An 18,368-nucleotide genomic window follows, 5' to 3' on the forward strand; every position below is an offset into this window, starting at 1 on the left:
TTTTCACTAACCTCAAAAAACACTGCTAGTACCCGCCTCAAAATTTTCAGTTTATATTATCCCAGGCCAAAGACTGAATGTGCTCATGGTGAAGAACAATATAGACTGTTAAAGAGGAAAAAATAAGGCAGTACCTTGTTGTTTTACACAAGATTGCAAGTATTGCATCATAAAAATCAAAGCAAAATTAACTGTATGATCAGGTGAGATACTCTACAATCAAATTCAAATTGAAACTAATTTATCAAATACAGGAATATTTTTGATGCCCCATACTACTGCAAGAATCTTACTATGCATGTACATCTACAATGTTAAAGGGATACAAAGTGACTTATCTACCGCCATATGATTCTTCTTGTTTTCAATCATGTAGAGTTGCATGGGCACAATTCCAAAGGTGCCAAGCACCCTCAGTAACCTGAGCAAAATGGCACACTTCCATAGACAGTGAGTGCTCAGTAAAAACTGTAATTAATCACTGTTGGGGTGACACGCTGGTCCAGTGATTAGCACTGCTGCCTCACAGTGCCAGGGGCCCGAGTTCAATTCCTGGCTTGGGTTACAGTCTATATGGATCACATGCCTCCACATGTCTGCGTGGGTTTCCTCTGGGTGCTCCAGTTTCCTCCCACAATCAGGATGACATGCTGGTTAGGTGCATCGACCATAATAAATTCTCCCTCAGTGAATCTGAACAGGTGTCAAAGGGGATTTTCACAGTAACTTCACTGTAGTATTAATGTAAGCCGACACAAATAAACAAACATTAAAACTTTATAATAGCTTCATAAAATCCTGAGAAATTGACTGAATATTATAGGAATAACTCCCTCTCTCAAAGAAAGATTCCATCGATTTTGGGGCTGATAGACATCAGCCAGCAGAGGTTGTGACCTCTGCCAAAGGCATATCTTTAGCACAGGCACTGAAACAAGGCGTTGTTAATCCTGTTCAGGATGGTGGTGACCTCATAACCCATATGTAAACCAACTACCAGACAGTTAAACAGGATGTCCTAACAAGTGAAGAGCTACAAGATGACTTCATGTGTTTCTGAATGAAATAGGGGGGAATTACCTTGAATATCTGACAATTGAATAAACAATTTGACAAGAAATATGGTATGTAAGTGGACTCTCAAGAGGGGGAAAAAACATTTTGAATAGAAGAGTATTTCTTGAGGTGAACCAATGCTGGATCCAGTTAGCTGGAGATTTTGGAGAGAGGAGCTTATGATGATAGAACAGAAGAGACTGCTGCCTCCAGCATATATGGGAGCATACCTGCTACAATGGGTTTCTACATCATCCTGTGACAACCAAGTTCGAATGTGAGCATGTTTCCAGGGTCTAGTAGCACACAGTCATTATACAGTTTCAGAGTTCACATTTTAAAAAACGTCTATAGGATAACAGATAAAAGTTTAACCACACAGAAATTTAGGAGCCGTCTCTCAACCAAAATAAAAATATCCCTTTCATCCCCCAAACATGAAATAAAACACCTTACCGGTACCAAAGCTTTCTTCTCCACAAAGGGAAAGCTTGTTGGCATCCATCAGGTTTCCAAAGAACTTCCAGCCAGTGGGGGTCTCATATAAGGCTATTTTTGTAGCCTTGGCAACCCTTCAAAGAGAGAAGTTAAGAAGTCAAATTTTCAATGTTGCTCAACTTGGAAAGAGAGCCACGCAGAAAACATACCCATTATGAATTATGGAAATTGACCTCATGTCTGCAGATCCTGTCAGGGAAGGGGAATAAGTAGAATGGAATGAGGAGGGTGTCTAAGATGGAGGCTCCGGGGTAATGGTATGGGATCAGGAAAAAAGCCAATACTGGAATGATAGAATCCTTACAGTGCAGAAGGAAGCCATTCAGCCCATTGAGTCTGCGCTGACCACAATCCCACCCATGCCCTATTTCCATAACCCCACATATTTACCCTGCTGATCCCCCTAAAACCAGGATTAATTTAGCATGGCCAATCAACCTACCCTGCACATCTTTGGATTGTGGGAGGAAACCGGAGTATCCAGAGGAAACCCATGCAGACATGGGGAGAACTCCACATAGACAGTTATCCAAGGCCGGAATTGGACGCAGGTCCCTGGAGCTGTGAGGCAGCAGTGCTAACCACTGTACCGCCCCAAAATACATTCTTTATTAGACAGGCAAGAGTGAAACCAAGTGACAGCAGCTCACTGACCTGGTTCATGGGGTAAAGGCAGTGGAGCAGGATGGTCTTGTTAACCATCCCCAGGACCAGATGAAATGTATCCAGAATGTTGTGGAAGGCTGGAGGGGAAATTGGGGGTCTCCTAGCAAAGATATCTGAATCATCAACAGCCACAGATGAAGTGCCTGAAGATTGGAAATATTGTGCCTTTAAGAAGAGCTATAAGGCCTGGGAGCTACAGACCGGTGAGCTTAACGTCTGCAGTGGGTAAGTTGTTAGAAGGTATTCTAAGAGACAGGGGCTACAAGCATTTAGAGAAACAAGGACTGATTAGGGACAGTCAGCAATATCTCACGAATTTGATTGCATTTTTTGAAGGGATAACCAAAAAGCTAGATGAGGGCAATGCAGTCGATGTTGTCTACATGGACTTTAGCAAGGCCTTTTGAAAAGATACCGCATGGTAGGTTGTTGCATAAAGTTAAATCTCACGAGATCCAGAATGAGGGAGCCAATTGGATACAAAATTGGCCTGATGACAGAGTGTGGTTATAGAGAGTTGTTTTTCAAACTGGAGGCCTGTAACCAACAGTGTGCCTCAGGGAGCAGCGCTGCGTCCACTGTTATTTGTCATTTATATTCATGATTTGGATGAGAATTTAGGAGGCATGATTAGTAAACATGCAGATAACACCAAGATTGGTAGCATATTGGGCAGTGAAGAAGGTTAAATAGAATTGCAACATAATCTTGACCAATTGGGCCAATGGGCTGATGAATGGCAGATGAAGTTTAATTTAGATAAATGTGAGATGATGCACTTTGGTAAATCGAATTGTAGCAGGACTTACTCAGTTAATGGTAGGGCACTGGGGAGAGTTACAGAACAAAGATTTAGGGGTACAGATTCATAGCTCCTTGAAAGTGGAGTCACAGGTGGACAGGTGCTTTGTTTCATTGGTCAGAACATTGAATACAGGAGTCGGGACGTCTGGTTGAAGTTGTACAAGATATTAGTAAAGCCACACTTGGAATACAGTGTATAGTTCTGGTCACCCAATAATAGAAAAGATATTATTAAACAAGAAAGAGTGCAGAAGAGATTTACTAGGATGCTACCGGGACTTGATGGTTTGAGTTATAAGAAGAGCTAAATAGGCTGGAACCTTTTTTTCTGAAAGCGTGGAAGGCTTAGGGGGATCTTATCGAGGTTTATAAAATAATGAAGGGTATAGATAAGGTAGATAGTCAACATCTTTTCCCAAAGTTAGGGGAGTCCAAAACCAGAGGGCGTAGTTTAAGGTGAGGAGGAGAGATACTAACAGGTCCAACGGGGCATTTTTTTCACTCCAGAGGGTGGCGAGTGTCTGGAACAAGCTGCCAGAGGTATAGTAGAGGCAGGTACAATTTTGTCTCTTAAAAAGCATTCAGTTACATGATTAAGATGGGTATAGGGGAATATGGGTCAAATGCAGACACCTGGGACTAGTTTAGTGACAAAAACTGAGTGGCATGAACAAGTTGGGTCAAAGGGCCTGTTTCCATACTATTAAAGCTCAATGACTTATATCAAAGGTAGCAGAAAGGTCAAGAAGGTTATGGCAGGGAAAATAAAGGCCACAGTTATTTGCTACTTTGATTAGAACATTTTCAGTGCTATGGTGGGGACAATTGGACAATTATTCAAATTTGGACTTATAGTAAACGTGCACATGGATTTGGAAGGCAGGAGTATGTTCAACAACTTTGGAAAGAAAGGTAAGTTGAAGAAGGCGTGATATTTTGCTAGGTCATGATGGGCCTCTTTCTGTGCTGTAAAGCTCTATGGGATTAGTGGGTTGAGGGAGGGTATTTTGAGGATAGGGTACTGACAGTGATTTTGACAGGAAAGTTACAATGGAACAGAATAGGATTTACAACACAGAAACAGGCTATTCTGCCCAACTGTCCCGTACTGGTGCTTATGCCCCACGCATGCCTCTCCTACCCCTCTATTAACATGTCCTTCCATTGCTTTTTCCCCTTGTGTTTATCTAGCTTTCCCTTAAATGCATCCATTTATCCACTTCAACTATTCTCTGAGGCAGCAAGTTTGGCATTCTTGCCATTCTCTGGCTAATGATGTTTCTCCTGAATGTAATAAAAAAAGTATAGCCCTCAGGGAGGTTGAGTGATTAGAAGTTTAGTGTGAATGGGGTCAAGAGAGCACAAGGTGGGTTTCATGGACAAAACAAGATAAGATGGCATGAAGGAGAAAAAAAACAAAACTAGTCGAAAGTGTGGTTTCAGGGACAGAGTGTAGGGTTTGTCTCAGCGGGCATGAGAAAGAGGGGTTCCAGCAGGATTACTGAACAGATTACCACTATCTCAGTGGTACAGAAATCCATGAGCTGTCTGCATTTGTTGTTGGGTGGGTGGGGATAGAGCATACCAGGGAAACAAGTTTAAGGAACCGGTTTCCAATGTGGAAACAGTTATTTATGCTCTTCAAGAGGTAAGTTATGATGCTAGAGGAGAGGCAGCCTGCTAGTGCTTGTAATTTATGTATTTTATCATTGTTTGTCTCCCAATCACCATTAAATGGGTGGACTATATGCACGTGCAAAGGGCAGATCAGTGGCACGCATCACTACCTCAGTGCCAGGGACATGCATTCAATTCCAGCCTCAGGTCGCTATCTGTTCTCCCCATGTCTTTGTGAGTTTCCTCTGGGTGCTCTGGTTTCCTCCCATAGTCCAAAAGATGATTAGGTTGATTTGCCATGCTAAATTGCCCCTTAGTGTCAGGGGGATTAACAGGATAAAGACATGGGGTTACAGAGATAAGGCCTGAGTGGGATTGTTGTTGGTGCAAGCTTGGTAGGCCGAATAGCCTCTTTCTACACTGTAGGGATTCTATGATTATTGCGATAATCATAGATTTGTTTTGCTGAGGGGCACACACAGGTGCAGGGGAGAGAAAAGCTGCACTTATCCAACTCAAGCAGCACAATGATGGGAAGTAGGTTTGTACCATGGCTATGAGGTATCGACTTTGTTTGCAATGATGTGGAGAGGTTCTAGGCACTCAGATACAGGAGTAAAATTAACAGGGAAAAACAATTTTCAAAAAATTAACAGCAACCCTAGACGTCTTTCACATGTTACCAGCAATAGGTTTTTCAACCATATTAGCAGAAATTTTGGAGCTCACCAAGAGATTATTTCAACTCTGGATACCTGAAAGAATAGGAGTTAAAAATAAAAATTATAAGTCAGAGGCCTATCCTACTGACTGGTCCTACCCTGTCATTTGACATCTTGGTGCACCATCCCAAATCAGGGGGAGGAAATAGTAAGAATGGTCAACCACAGTGTGTAGACAAGGCTAAAATGTGCAACTCCAATGCCAGTTGCAGAACATTAGAAGACTCTGAATCATATCTGTCATTAAGCATTATAACATCTTTATAATCTTGGTATTGGGTAAGAGACATAGAAGGGGGTTAATTCCCAGTAGGTAGTACCTACTTAATTGAGCCCATCTTAACCCTTTTGATTGAAAAGAGGCAAACAAAGGGAGATGGCAATGTTGAGGAAATGAAAATACGCACAGAGGAAGGGAAACCTTCCACTGAGCTGGGAATGTGCTAGTTGTTCAAAGATCATTCTTGAAAAATATTTAATAGAATACTGCAAACCATAATTTTTTGGAATAGTTTGAAACTTAAAACTATTGTTGTCACAATATAATGCAAAGGAGTAAAGCAGCATTAACTAAAATTTACGAGGACTATCTTATTTGTAAAAGTTCTTGATTTGCAACACTTTAAACACAACAGTGGTGACATGCAGGAAGTATTCTTGTTGAATGGGAAAAATATACTAGAGTGGTGGAAGGAAACATTCTGGTTCAATAGAAACTTGCAATAAAAAAAAATCAAACCGTTACAAAGAATTGTTTAAGATCCTTTTGTTCTCTTGATTTGTCTCAATTAAAAAACAAGTATCGATAGAAAAAACATCACTGATGGTACTGTCTTGGAATGATTACTGAGCTCAATAATGTTTGAGAGCTGAATTGCCAGCATCATTAGAGTGCTTTGCTCTAAATTAGACTAGTGAACGTGTTTAGACTGCTGTCAGGCCATGGTTAACCTATTAACATGGATCCTACTCGAGGACAGAAGGTGTTTGGGGAATTTTGGATCGTAACTGTTCAGGTGATTCTGAGGAACTGGTCATAGGATTCTTCTACTGTGGAGTTCGAAAGCACAGTCGTGTAAACAAAAGCAAAGGAATTTTGTTCTTAAAACATCAAATGAGAAAAGGAAGGAACAAAGGGGAATGTCCCGCATCCTCATGAATATATTTTTCTTAAAATGGGTCCCAAAGGCAAACATTTCGATTTAACAAAACAAAAGGAAAAGAAAAATCAGGAGCTGTTGCTAACAAGCTTCAGAATACAAGTAGATCAGACCCACCGATCAAGTGCTCCACTGGTTGGCATGCTGCGAGCGAAACCACGTACACCAGTCTGTTGAAAGTACGGAATTGTGAAAATGTTTGCAGCAATCACAGCCACTGAATCAGATGGATTTACAAAGAATCCATGTTTTCCAAGGATCATGTTCCGATCCTGTCAAAAAAAGTTCAATTGAAAAGATTTAATATTTATCCTCAGTAAAACTGACAACAAAAATAAGCCATCACATCAGTTTTGTATGAACGTAGATACTTGGTTCAAACAGCTCACATACACTTAATACAAGACTCGGTCACTAGACTAGCACTGAAACTTAAAAAGTTAAATACAACAGTTCTGAGTTAAGACAGTAAGACAAATGGTTTCCCTTACACCATCGCCGTCAAATGCAGCTCCAAAGTCATAGTCTCCTGTTTGCATTGCCTGCACTAGGTCTGCAGCATATGTTAGGTTTGGATCAGGATGGTGTCCACCAAAGTCTTCAAGTGGTGCACAGTTCACTGCTGAGTTTGCAGGAGCCCCAAGCTCGTCACAAAGAATCTTCTTAACATAAGGACCCATAACTACCAGGAATAAAATGAATGAAATAAACATTCTGATGATAAGGTGTAGCTCACAGGCAACAAAATAATAATGCAATGAAATGCTAAATTTAATCAGTGGAAAATAGTCAAGAATTAGGTCCAGAAAATACCTGGTTTGAACCTTACCAAAATATATACTATTGTAGTAGCAGTTGTTTATTTACTGCTGTATATTTCTGAACATGCAAAACTGTCTGTGATAGCATGCCCTTTAAGGGACAATCGTTGTGGGTCACATGACCCTCCTGAGTCTGATCGGAATGAAGTGTGCAAACCTCAGCCTATCGAGTGTTAGAACGCGGATCTGGGATAGGTGAAACCTGCAGTGAGAGCCTGGGAATCAATGGGATCAGACTTGTATCTGTACTGAGCTTGTCTGTGCACAGTTATAATTTATATTCAATAAATCATTGTTGTGATAAAAGCTTTCTTGCTGTATTACTTCAAGCTACAACACTGGCAATGAGAACAAATCAGCCTACAAAAAAGCCAACCTTAAGAGAAGGGTGAGTCCCTAAAAACCTCCAGGAAAGGCAAAGAGTTGCTTGTACTGACCATAGTTGAATAGCTATGCCATTATTCAGGAAAATTGATCCATTTGATCCAGAAGTTGAAAACTGTGGTCAGTACGTCGAGAGGCTTCAATACTTTTTTGCCGAAATAACTTTCAAAGAAAAGCAAAAAGTTACTTTACTCAGTTTCCGGCCCACAAACATCTAATCACTTAGAAGCCTGACTTTTCCAGAGGCACTGTATACTAAACTCGTTGACCAGCTAGCAGCACTAGTGATGGACCGCTACAATCCCTGATCCTCCCTTATTACATGGTGTCATATGTTCCATTCAGCTGTTAGGGTCCTGGGGAGACAGTTTATAGGCTCAACATTGTAAAGTTAAATAAAACACCCCACCAAAATCATTCTTATGATTAACCGGCATCTAAAACGATGGAGGCTGATATAGGTGCTTCAGCCATGGTGTTAGGAGAGCAAACCGACAAGTATTTGTCACCTAGGCGGAATAGTGGTTAGCACTGCTACCTCAGCGCCAGAAACCCAGGTTCAATTCCAGCCTTGGGTAACTGTCTGTATGGAGTTTGCACGTTTGCCCCTTATCTGCGTGTGTTTTCTCCGGGTGCTCCAGTTTCCTCCCACAGTTCAAAGATGTGCAGGTTAGATGGACTGGCCATACTAAATTTTCCCTCAGTGCCCCAAGATGTATAGGCTAGGGAAATTAGGAGGGTCATTTTGTGGGATTACGAGATAGCACCTGGGTAGGATGCTCTGTCGGAGAGTCAGTGCAGACACAATGGGTCAAATGGCCTCCTTCTGCACTGGAGGTTTTCAATCCCTGAAGCTTAGTACTACAACAGTCAAGTTGGCAACCTATACGAAGGAGGCACTGAAGGTAATAGGCATGACATCAACACCTGTGTCATATTGGCACCAGTCTGCCCAGCTACCGCTGATGACAGTAAAATGACAGAGGCCTAGCTTTATGCCAATGTTTTTTAGACCTCCGCCTGTCCCTTATGCCGTATATCAAAAAGCTGAAGTAGAGTTGAAATGATTGGAAGCCCTAGGGATAAATAAGCTTATACAACTCTCTGAGTGAGCTGCACCAATAGTCCCAATGTTAAGGCCAAACCACACAGTGAGGATTTGTGGCGATTACAAATTGACCATGAACAGAGCTACCCAAATAGACAGGTATGCTATCCCTAGAATAAACGGCTTTATGTTAAACTGGCACGAGGTCTCAAGTACGCAAAATGGACTCAAGTCATGTGCACCAGCAGCTTGAGCTGAAGGGAGACACGAGAAAATTTGTCACCATTAATACACACAAGATTTTATTCAGATATGAGGTTATCTTTTGGTATTTCATCTGCATGTGCTATCTTTTAGTGCATCATGGAAAGCCTTCCACAGGGGATCCCAAGAGTTGTTGTGATGTCTTAATAATCTATTTTTTAAGGATGGTCAACTACTAAGGCGGTCTTTTGCCAAACTTTTCTACCATTTTTGCACTTTTGCACTGACTTTCAAAAAAAAATAATCAATATTGGCAATAGGAAGATTCTCAGAGAAAAGCCTTTGATCAAGTGAAACAGGCCCTACAATCATCCATTTTGACGTAGGCAAGCAGTGATAGTGATGTGTGATACATCCCCTTATTGCATAGGAGTCATATTTTCCCATAAGATGGAGGATGGCATGGAGCAGCCTATCACTTTTGCTTCAAGGATCTTGTCAGATGCCAAAAGGAAACATTAATTGATAGAGAGAGAGTCTGGCATTCATTTATGCTGTCAAGGAGTTCCAACAAAATGTTTATGGCCGCCACTTCTTCATCTCAACCGCAAGCCATTACTAGGGCTGTTCCTGGTTCTTCCGATCCCATCGGCCAGAGTACAAAGATGGGCTTTACATTTGACTGCTTATAATTAGGCTTTTTAAACACAGACCAGGGATGCAGGTCTTCAATGCCGATGCTCTAAGCTGGCTTCCACTTCCACAGATGGTACCTTCACCTCCCATTCCACAGGAGATAATCCATGCTTTGAGTCTTCTGGATACTCTGCCCATTTTGCTGGCCCATATCAGGACATGGACCTAGAAGAACCCAGTTCTATAGAAGATTAAAAGGTTGGTTTTAATTGACTGACAATATGACAAAGCTGAACAAGTCCAGCCCTAATTGCAGCATTGGGATGAAATCAGCTGAGAAGATGGACTGCTTTTGTGGGAAAGCAGAGTGATAGTAGCAGCCCCTGGGGTGACAGCCACTCCTGCAGGAGCCACTCATTGAGTGTGGTCAGCCATTGAAAGTATTGCTAAAGGCAGCAGACCCTTCCGCTCGCAGCAAACTGGGAGTGACCCAGACACTCTTGGATGAGGCTTCACATTGACTTTGCTGGCCCTTTTACGGGAATGATATTTTTAATCAGAGTGGAAATGCCACTCAAAATGGCTAGATGCTCAAACCATGAGTTCATCAGCCCCCAGAGACAAGCTGTGATAATTATTTGCAATACATGACATGCTAGAGGTGATTGCTTCCGATGATCCGCTTTCACAGCCAAACAGTTTCAACACCATCAAAACTCATGGGATCCACCACAAATGTATGGCCCCATACCACCTGCTTCCAATGGGTTGGCAGAAAGGGCAGTACAAACAATTTAAAAGCATTAATGTGTTTGTTAAGCAATCTGACAGACCACTGCCACTCCAGTTAGCTAATTTTCTACTCACATACAACAAACCCCATGCTCCCACAGGGGTTTTAACAGCCAATTTATTGATGAGTCAATGCCTTAGAACATGTCTTGACCTCTTTTTCCCAAATTTGTCAGGGTGTGGGACACTAAGCAAGCCTCACAGAAGAAGTACCATGACTCAGCTAAGGGGGACAGGTCATTAGAAACGAATGACTTAGATTGTGTCCATAATTTTGTGGGGGATGACCACCTTGTGTACCCAGGAAGATAATTTCAAGAATTGGCCCGGTATCTTTTGTCATCAATCTACAGGCTGCAGTCCCCACTACCACTCATCTGAACCCAGCAGTAGAATCCAAGTGGGCCAGCAACTGAGTCAGCATTAGCAAAACCTAGTGCTTCCGAATTTCGCCTGTCAGTGAAAGCAGAGGAAGGTGTCAGTTCTGGCTCATCCTCAGAATCTGCCAATCGCCTACTCTCTGATACCTCCAGCTTGGGGAAACCAGTCACAGAATTGCAATGATCTACAAGTGTCCGAAAGTCCCCAGATGAATTAACTTTATGAACTTTGCCAAATTGTGCCCTTTCTGGAAATTCTGTTTTGACTGTACACAGCTATGTCTAAGAGGCTTTTTTGTATAAGGAGATTTAAGGGGAGAGGAATGTGAGAGTTTGTGGGTCACATGACTCCCACAACCTAACACACAAACCTCAACCTATCAGGTGCTAGGATGTTGGTCTGGGGGAGGTGGAACTTCCAATGTGAGCCAGGGAGTCAGTGGGACTCAGCCTGTATCTATACTGCGCTTATCTGTACATAGTTATAACCATTATTCAATAAACCAATGTTGCGATTTAAAGCTTCCTCATCATATTACATCATGATAAAATATTGGCAACAGGAATAAATGGGCTTACAGTTGCAAGAAAGCCAACATTTAGAGGGAGAAGGGGGAGAACCTGAAAATCTGCAAGGAAGGTAAAAAGTTGTTTGTACTGACCATAGTTGAATAGCTATGCCACAGTTCAGGAAAATTGATCCTTTTGATAGAGAGGTTAAAAATTGGGGCCAATAATTCAAAAGGCTTTGAAACTTTTTTGCTGCCAACGAATGATACAAATCTGTCTGTGTGGTTTTGTGAGGTTTCTCATTCATGCCAAATATCTCTTTTCCAGGTAAAGACTTGTACTAAGAAGTGCATGAAATGCTGAACGCTCTTCTGTTCAGAAAGTCATTCCTCGGTTATGAGATTTGATTAATGAGCATTCATAGATTATTTAGCTCAGCTGTAGCACTCTTATCTGGTCCAAAAGGGCGTTGATTCAAGCCCCACTCCTGAGGCTTGAGCAGTGCAGTTTCAGAGTCCAGCCACACAACACACAAGAAACTCAACCATTCAGGACAAAGCAGTCCACTTGATTGGCACCCAAACAACATTCATTTCCAGCATTACTGACACACAGTGGCAGCAGCCTGTACCATCTACAAGATGCAATGCAGCAACTCACCAAGACGTCTTTAATAACAATTTCCATAAGTACGACCTCTACCATGAAGGTCAAGGACAACAGATGTATGGGAAAACCACTACCTGCAAGTTCCCCTCCAAGCTACCATGCTGACTTGGAAATACAGTGCCATTCCTTCCTTGTTGTTGGTTAAAACCCTGGAACTCCCTTCCTAAAAGCACCAAGGAAGTAGCTGCACCACATGGACTGCAATAGTTTAAGAAGGCAGCTCACCACCACCTTCAAAAATAATTAGGGACAGACAATAAATACTGGTCTAATCAGTTATGCCCATCTCCTTACTGTTCTATCGGCTCTGCATCAGTTGATCTTAACTGTGACAGTACAGTTCTTATAAGTCAATGCTGCACTCCAAGCCTAACAGGAAAATAATCAGCCAAGCTTCACATTTCTGATCATTATTCAGTAATCCCTACTAGAAAACGAGTCAGAGAAAGAGAGAGATAGTGACAGAGGCACAAGATTCCTAACTCTGCGCCACTTTTGCAGAGCAGAATCAGCCAAACAATCTCATCAAGAACTTATGGAATCCAATTAAGGGAGGCCAACAGGGATTTTCCAATTTGCCTCTAGGGTCCTATAGGCAGCTGGGTCAGCTTACATGCCTGGAGGCAGGTACTCAGCATCAGACTAGAGCACCAGTGTTAATGACAACTAAAAATCTTTTGTTTTTAGCAGGGTACAGGAGCCACAGGTCTCCTTATAGAGGGGTTACCCCTCCAGTCATTAAATTGGTCTGCCTAGGAGAAACAAAAAATCACAGCTGAGGGGCTATTTCTCCTGGGGGTAAGCTCAGAACCTCATGTTCTGAGCTCTGTTTACAGCCCTCGGAGCGATAATTCAACCCAGAGAACAGGCAGTTAGATTGGTCCAGTTTTGATACCATCCCAATTAAATCTTATTGCTTGGATCCATAAATAAACATTGAGCAGAAAGGAGCTGGTTACTCTGTGCCTGTATCTCAGTGACTCAGACCCACTTTCAGTTTTTCAGTCCCAATTCAAAATTGAAGATGTCGAAGGATTGGGAAAATAAAGCTTTTTACTTTATAAATTAAGCCGCAAGAGGAAAACAAGGGAACACAAATATAAACCGAGGATAAATTTGAGACTAATATTAGACAATGTTTCACAGAAGAATGATCTGTAGAATGGACTCTTAGATATGGTGCAGTGAGCAGCCTCGATTAAGTTGCATGTTGCAATGAGGAAACATAAAATTCCTACAGTGCAGAAGGGGACCATTCAGCCCATTCAGCACTGATAACAATCCCGCCCAAGCCCTATCCCTGTACACCCACGTATTTACCCTGCTAGTCCCCCTGCCACTAAGGGACAATTTAGTATGGCCAATTAACCTAACCTGCGCATCTTTGGAATACAGGAGGAAACTGGAGCATCTAGAGGAAACCATGCTGACACAGGGAGAACGTGCAAACTCCACACAGTCACCAGAGACTGGAATTGAACCCAGGACCCTCTGTGAGGCAGCAGTGCTAACCACTGTGCTGCCATGCCACACAAAAGGAAGTTTAGGGTCTTCCTGAATAGGTTGACTGAACATAAGAAATAGGAGCAGGAGTAGGCCAACTAGCCCTTCGAGCCTGCCCCGCCATTCAATAAGATCATGGCTGATCTGTCGTGGCTCAGTTCCACATTCCCGCCCTCTCCCCTTAACCCTTAATCCCCTCTCTCATCAAAAACCCATCAACCCGCCTTAAAAATATTTAGCGAGGCAGCCTCCACCACTTCAACGGGCAGAGAATTCCAGAGATTCACCACCCTTTGAGTGAAGAAGTTCCTCCTCAACTCCATTCTAAACCGCCCCCCCTTTATCTTGAGGTTATGCCCCCTAGTCCTACTATCCTTTCTGAGCAGGAAGAGTCTCTCCACCTCTATCCTATCCATCCCATTCATCATCTTGTATGTCTCAATGAGATCTCCCCTCATTCTTCTAAACTCTAACGAGTACAAGCCTAATCTATTCAGCCTCTCCTCATAGCTCAACCCCCTCAACTCCGGCATCAGCCTAGTAAACCTCCTCTGCACTCCCTCCAAGGCCAAAATATCCTTGCGTAAGTACGGCGCCCAAAACGGCACACAGTACTCCAGCTGCGGCCTCACCAATGCCCTATACAGCCGCAGCAAGACCTCCCTACTTTTATATTCAATCCCCCTCACGATGAAGGCCAGCATCCCATTCGCCTTCCTGACCACCTGCAAGCTGGGTTTTTGCGACTCATGGACAAGGACCCCTAGGTCCCTCTGCACCGTCGCCTGCTGCAGTTTTTCTCCACGTAAGTAATAATCCTTCCTACCATTATTCCTACCAAAGTGGACCACCTCGCACTTGCCAACATTAAATTCCATTTGCCAGTTCCTGGCCCATTCACCCAGCCTATCTAGATCCTTCTGTAGACTCTCCCCACCCTCCGCACAATTTGCCTTTCCACCAATTTTGGTGTCATCAGCAAATTTCGACACCCTACACTCGGTTCCCTCCTCCAGATCATCTATATAAATGGTAAATAGCTGAGGCCCCAGCACCGACCCCTGGGGCACTCCACTAGTCACCATCCGCCAATCCGAATAGCACCCATTGACCCCCACTCTCTGCCTCCTATTTGACAACCAGTCCTCTATCCACACTAACACCCTGCCCCCAACTCCATGCCCCCTGACTTTCTGCAATAACCTCTTGTGAGGTACCTTGTCAAACTGACATTATCCATTGTAATTATCCTGCAATCTTAAGTCAGGAGGAGAGAAATGCATCTCGCATATCAGTGTACAGAATGTTAAATCTCCAGTTTCTGCCCTGTGAATTGCTGCACCTGAACTGTCCTGGAAGTGTGCCTGAAGCCATATTGCTTTCAGTGTCTTTTAAGTATCCAGGACATCTCTCTGAAACAAGTGATATACTCCTTAAATATACAGCCAGCTAGAGAATAAATGAATACCAAATTCAGGTAGAAATGGACAGAACTGAACATTTTACACCTGGCATCCCAAGTACCAAACCCAATGACCAAGCAATCAATAAAGGAACTGCTGAAGACAGCTGAAAAAAAAGACATCATTTTCAATTCCTGTGGGCCTAAGAAAAGCAGAATGCTCTCCTGAAACAAAGAAAATCCCTGCTGGCCCCACTGCCTGTCATATTGTCTTCCCCACCATAACCCAACTTATCAGCCAACTCAGGACAGAAAGTGCCATTTTCCACCCTCGCTAACCAGTGAGTTATAACAGGGTCCCCATTGGGTACCTGCATGGTGCCAGCTACATTTAAAGTGAGGCCCAAAGCCAAAAATGGCTCAGCCCTCAGCATGCAAATCCATCACTTTATGCCTTTTAAATGCTTTAAGGCTTTATGCCTTTTAAAACTTATCAAATTTATTAGTCAATGATTTTCAAGTGGAGTGGGAGCAAAGAAAAAGAGAAGGTAGAAATAAAATTCTACATTAAAAATACAATGCATTTTTAAAATGAATTAATATTTTATCAAAGCGCGAACAACGCAACATTCTTAACTGAAGGCACATGTAATTAGCAGTGCTTCACCAATCCTGTTCATTCTTCGGTGGATCAGAGATATTTGTCATCATGTTTAGAGCAGTTATATTCCCATTCAGCATTCTTCACACATTTAGCAGCACTTAATAACATGACACCCACTTTCAGCAGCTGTCATCAGTTAATATTACTGTGGTCAAAAGCTTGAAAGAGCTGAGTGGGCATTTTGGGAATCAAAAATGGGAAGGGCACACTTAGAGTCAGCAACTCCATCTTGATGAAGGATCCACTGATCCACTGGCATAGAGCTTTTATATTAGAACTGACTGCATCATAGAAATGATGAACAACTACCTCTTGGTACTAACAGTTTAGAACACAGCTCATGAATGTCTTGTTCGCATACATTTAATCTCACATTTAAAAAATGTGTTTTCCACTTTCGAATTCTTTCAGCAATTATTTTTGTGTGGTTATATGGATGGAAATGGGAGTAACTAGAATTTCTGGTGGTGCAGTGAATATGGAACAGTTTGGTAAATTTTAATTGTAATTTAACAGTTTATACAATGAAGATTAATACTAACACTCAGCACAAAACCTAGCTGTGGAGTGCTTAAAGTGCATGAACCTGCAATTAACGGGACGGCTCTGCTGCAGCATGCAGGACGCGTGACAATCACCTGGCGTATTAGGCTCCTCCTGTAACATGTGGAATACTCATCTTAGTGAGGGGAGAGATTATGCATTAACGCCCATTTTCTCAGGCATTACAGGGTGTTCTTAAAGCCTCAAAACATCAACCATGCCATACACACAGGCCAGTAGGGGTGACTTGTGTGCGTGTCTATATTGGTAAAGGCATTAATGTGCATGCAGTGAATGTCTTACAAGCATACAAGCCAGGTAGATCACAACGTCAAACAGCATGCAATAATGATTTGGTACTTGTGATGCCATTTTGGAGCATAGTTCTCTAACTAATGTTGCTGTTACCCTTGCACAGTTGTTCACACATTCAACAGAAGGTGGAGTCCCTTTCAGCAGTGACTCACCAGCACTATTTAAAGAATATTAACGATCTGTAGGTTAGCTCCTAAATTATCTCTTTCTGGCAGTTACTATGTCCTGTAAGTGGTTAGACCTTTCTATAGTTGTATAGGCAGTAAATCATTCAGGTTAACGCTCCAAATCCTTGCAGTATCAGATAACAGTTTGCATGCTAGCTGCATTTGAGCCACCACAGCATCCAAAGGGTAGCTACTGGGCAACATGGGCTATCTGTTGATAACATGGGTCATGATGCTCATGGAAGGCATATCTGGTGCAGTGGTCTGGTTGCAGCACATGTGATACCCACCTGATGTAAAGCTCCTTCAACAGTACGTGTGCAGCATGCACACAATGGATATCATGCTGTCATACAAAATGCGAATGGAGCAGATCACTGTCATGCTGAAAGAATGGTTCTGCTGTTTAGAGTCTCTGGAAGAGCTCTGCTGTATATGAAGTAGATGTCAAGATTCATAACACTGCACAATCTTACCATCATGAGGGTCCTGCTGTTGCCATCAACTATATGGTGAGCAGGCACATTAATAGGTGGAGGAAGAGAAGGAAGGGAACAGACAACAAAAGGAACCCCCTCTGCCCAGGCAGAAGGCAATACCCCAAATCATAGTACTCTAAGCAACTCCTTCATAATTTTGATGTGGAGATGTTGGCGTTGGACTGGGGTGGGCATAGTAAGAGGTCTCACAACACCAGAATAAAGTCCAAGAGGTTTATTTGGAATCACAAGCTTTTGGTGCATAGTTCCTTCCTCAGATGAGTGCACAGTTACGTTCACAAGCACCATACGTATAGGAAGAGACACAATTGCAAAATAACGGTTGGAATGCACGTCTTTAAAGACTCATGAAATACTGTCAGTCACACTAAACCCACAAGGATCAAATTCTTTTTTCAATTCTAAATTTAAATAGATTTGGTAATAAGGTCATCATCTGAACGTTCTGTTTAAAGTAAAAATGTAACAATACATAAAATAATCTAAAGCGATGAAGAATTAAAAATTAAAACTTTTCCTGAGGAAATGGATTGGTATTCCTCCTGACTTCCCAAATCAGGCTGTGCGACACAAGGCAGGAGCCTGATGGAATATTCTCCACTTGTATGGATGAGTGCAGCTCCAGCAACACTCGAGAAGCTCAACACCATCCAAGCCCACTTGATTGGCACCCCACCCACAACACTGACTCCTTTCCATTTGAACTTTCCGACAATTAAAGGGCACTATTTTCACAACAAGCATTTGGCAAGACATTTTTACAGATTTGAAAATAATTCAACAAACGAAATGCATTATTATACACTGAAAATGTGATTTAAGTAAATTGTGGCTCAGTTAGCTCATCTCATCCACTTAAAAAGTTTGCTAAACATTTTTTCTGGAAGAGGATGCATCTTTGATATTTAGTTTTTATTAAAATAATCTTGTCCAGAATATAAAAATGTTAACACTACTAGTTGCCAAATTGAAGTTCATACCGCCATGCATGGCATCCAATCTGATCTTCAACTGATTTGGACCAGAAAGTAGCTCCTTCAAGGCACTAAAGTCGAAGATGTTCCGTAGCATGGTAGTGTAGGCCTCCACTGAATCCACAATCTCCACTGGAAAATAATTACACAATGTTTATATGTACTGAGTTGGCAGTTTTAATGGAGCCAACTGCTTAAACACCAGAAACTCAAAAGCAGCTGAATTTAAGCCAATACCTTGAGCCAAGGACCAATAAGCTTTGCAAAAGTTGCATTAAACAGAAAAATACAGGAATCTGCCCTGAACCTCCAAAGGAAAACATGAAGGTAAAG

General features: G+C 42.2%; 1 protein-coding gene across 2 annotated transcripts in view; it reads right to left on the reverse strand.

Moving 5' to 3' along the window:
* pgm1 (phosphoglucomutase 1) overlaps positions 1 to 18,368 on the reverse strand; it is a 63,515-nt gene that overhangs the window by 16,782 nt on the left and 28,365 nt on the right. For both annotated transcript variants that reach the window (XM_080195629.1, XM_080195628.1), the window contains exons 4-7: positions 18,042 to 18,167; positions 7,015 to 7,205; positions 6,641 to 6,795; positions 1,513 to 1,628 (exon numbers count right to left, since the gene is read on the reverse strand). In XM_080195629.1, the coding sequence (XP_080051755.1) occupies positions 1,513 to 1,628; positions 6,641 to 6,795; positions 7,015 to 7,205; positions 18,042 to 18,167 (588 nt within the window). The remainder of the gene's footprint in view (positions 1 to 1,512; positions 1,629 to 6,640; positions 6,796 to 7,014; positions 7,206 to 18,041; positions 18,168 to 18,368) is intronic.

This window comes from Carcharhinus amblyrhynchos, chromosome 9, assembly GCF_965287045.1.
Source record: "Carcharhinus amblyrhynchos chromosome 9, sCarAmb.v2.hapA, whole genome shotgun sequence".
NCBI classification, from domain to species: Eukaryota; Metazoa; Chordata; class Chondrichthyes; order Carcharhiniformes; family Carcharhinidae; genus Carcharhinus; species Carcharhinus amblyrhynchos.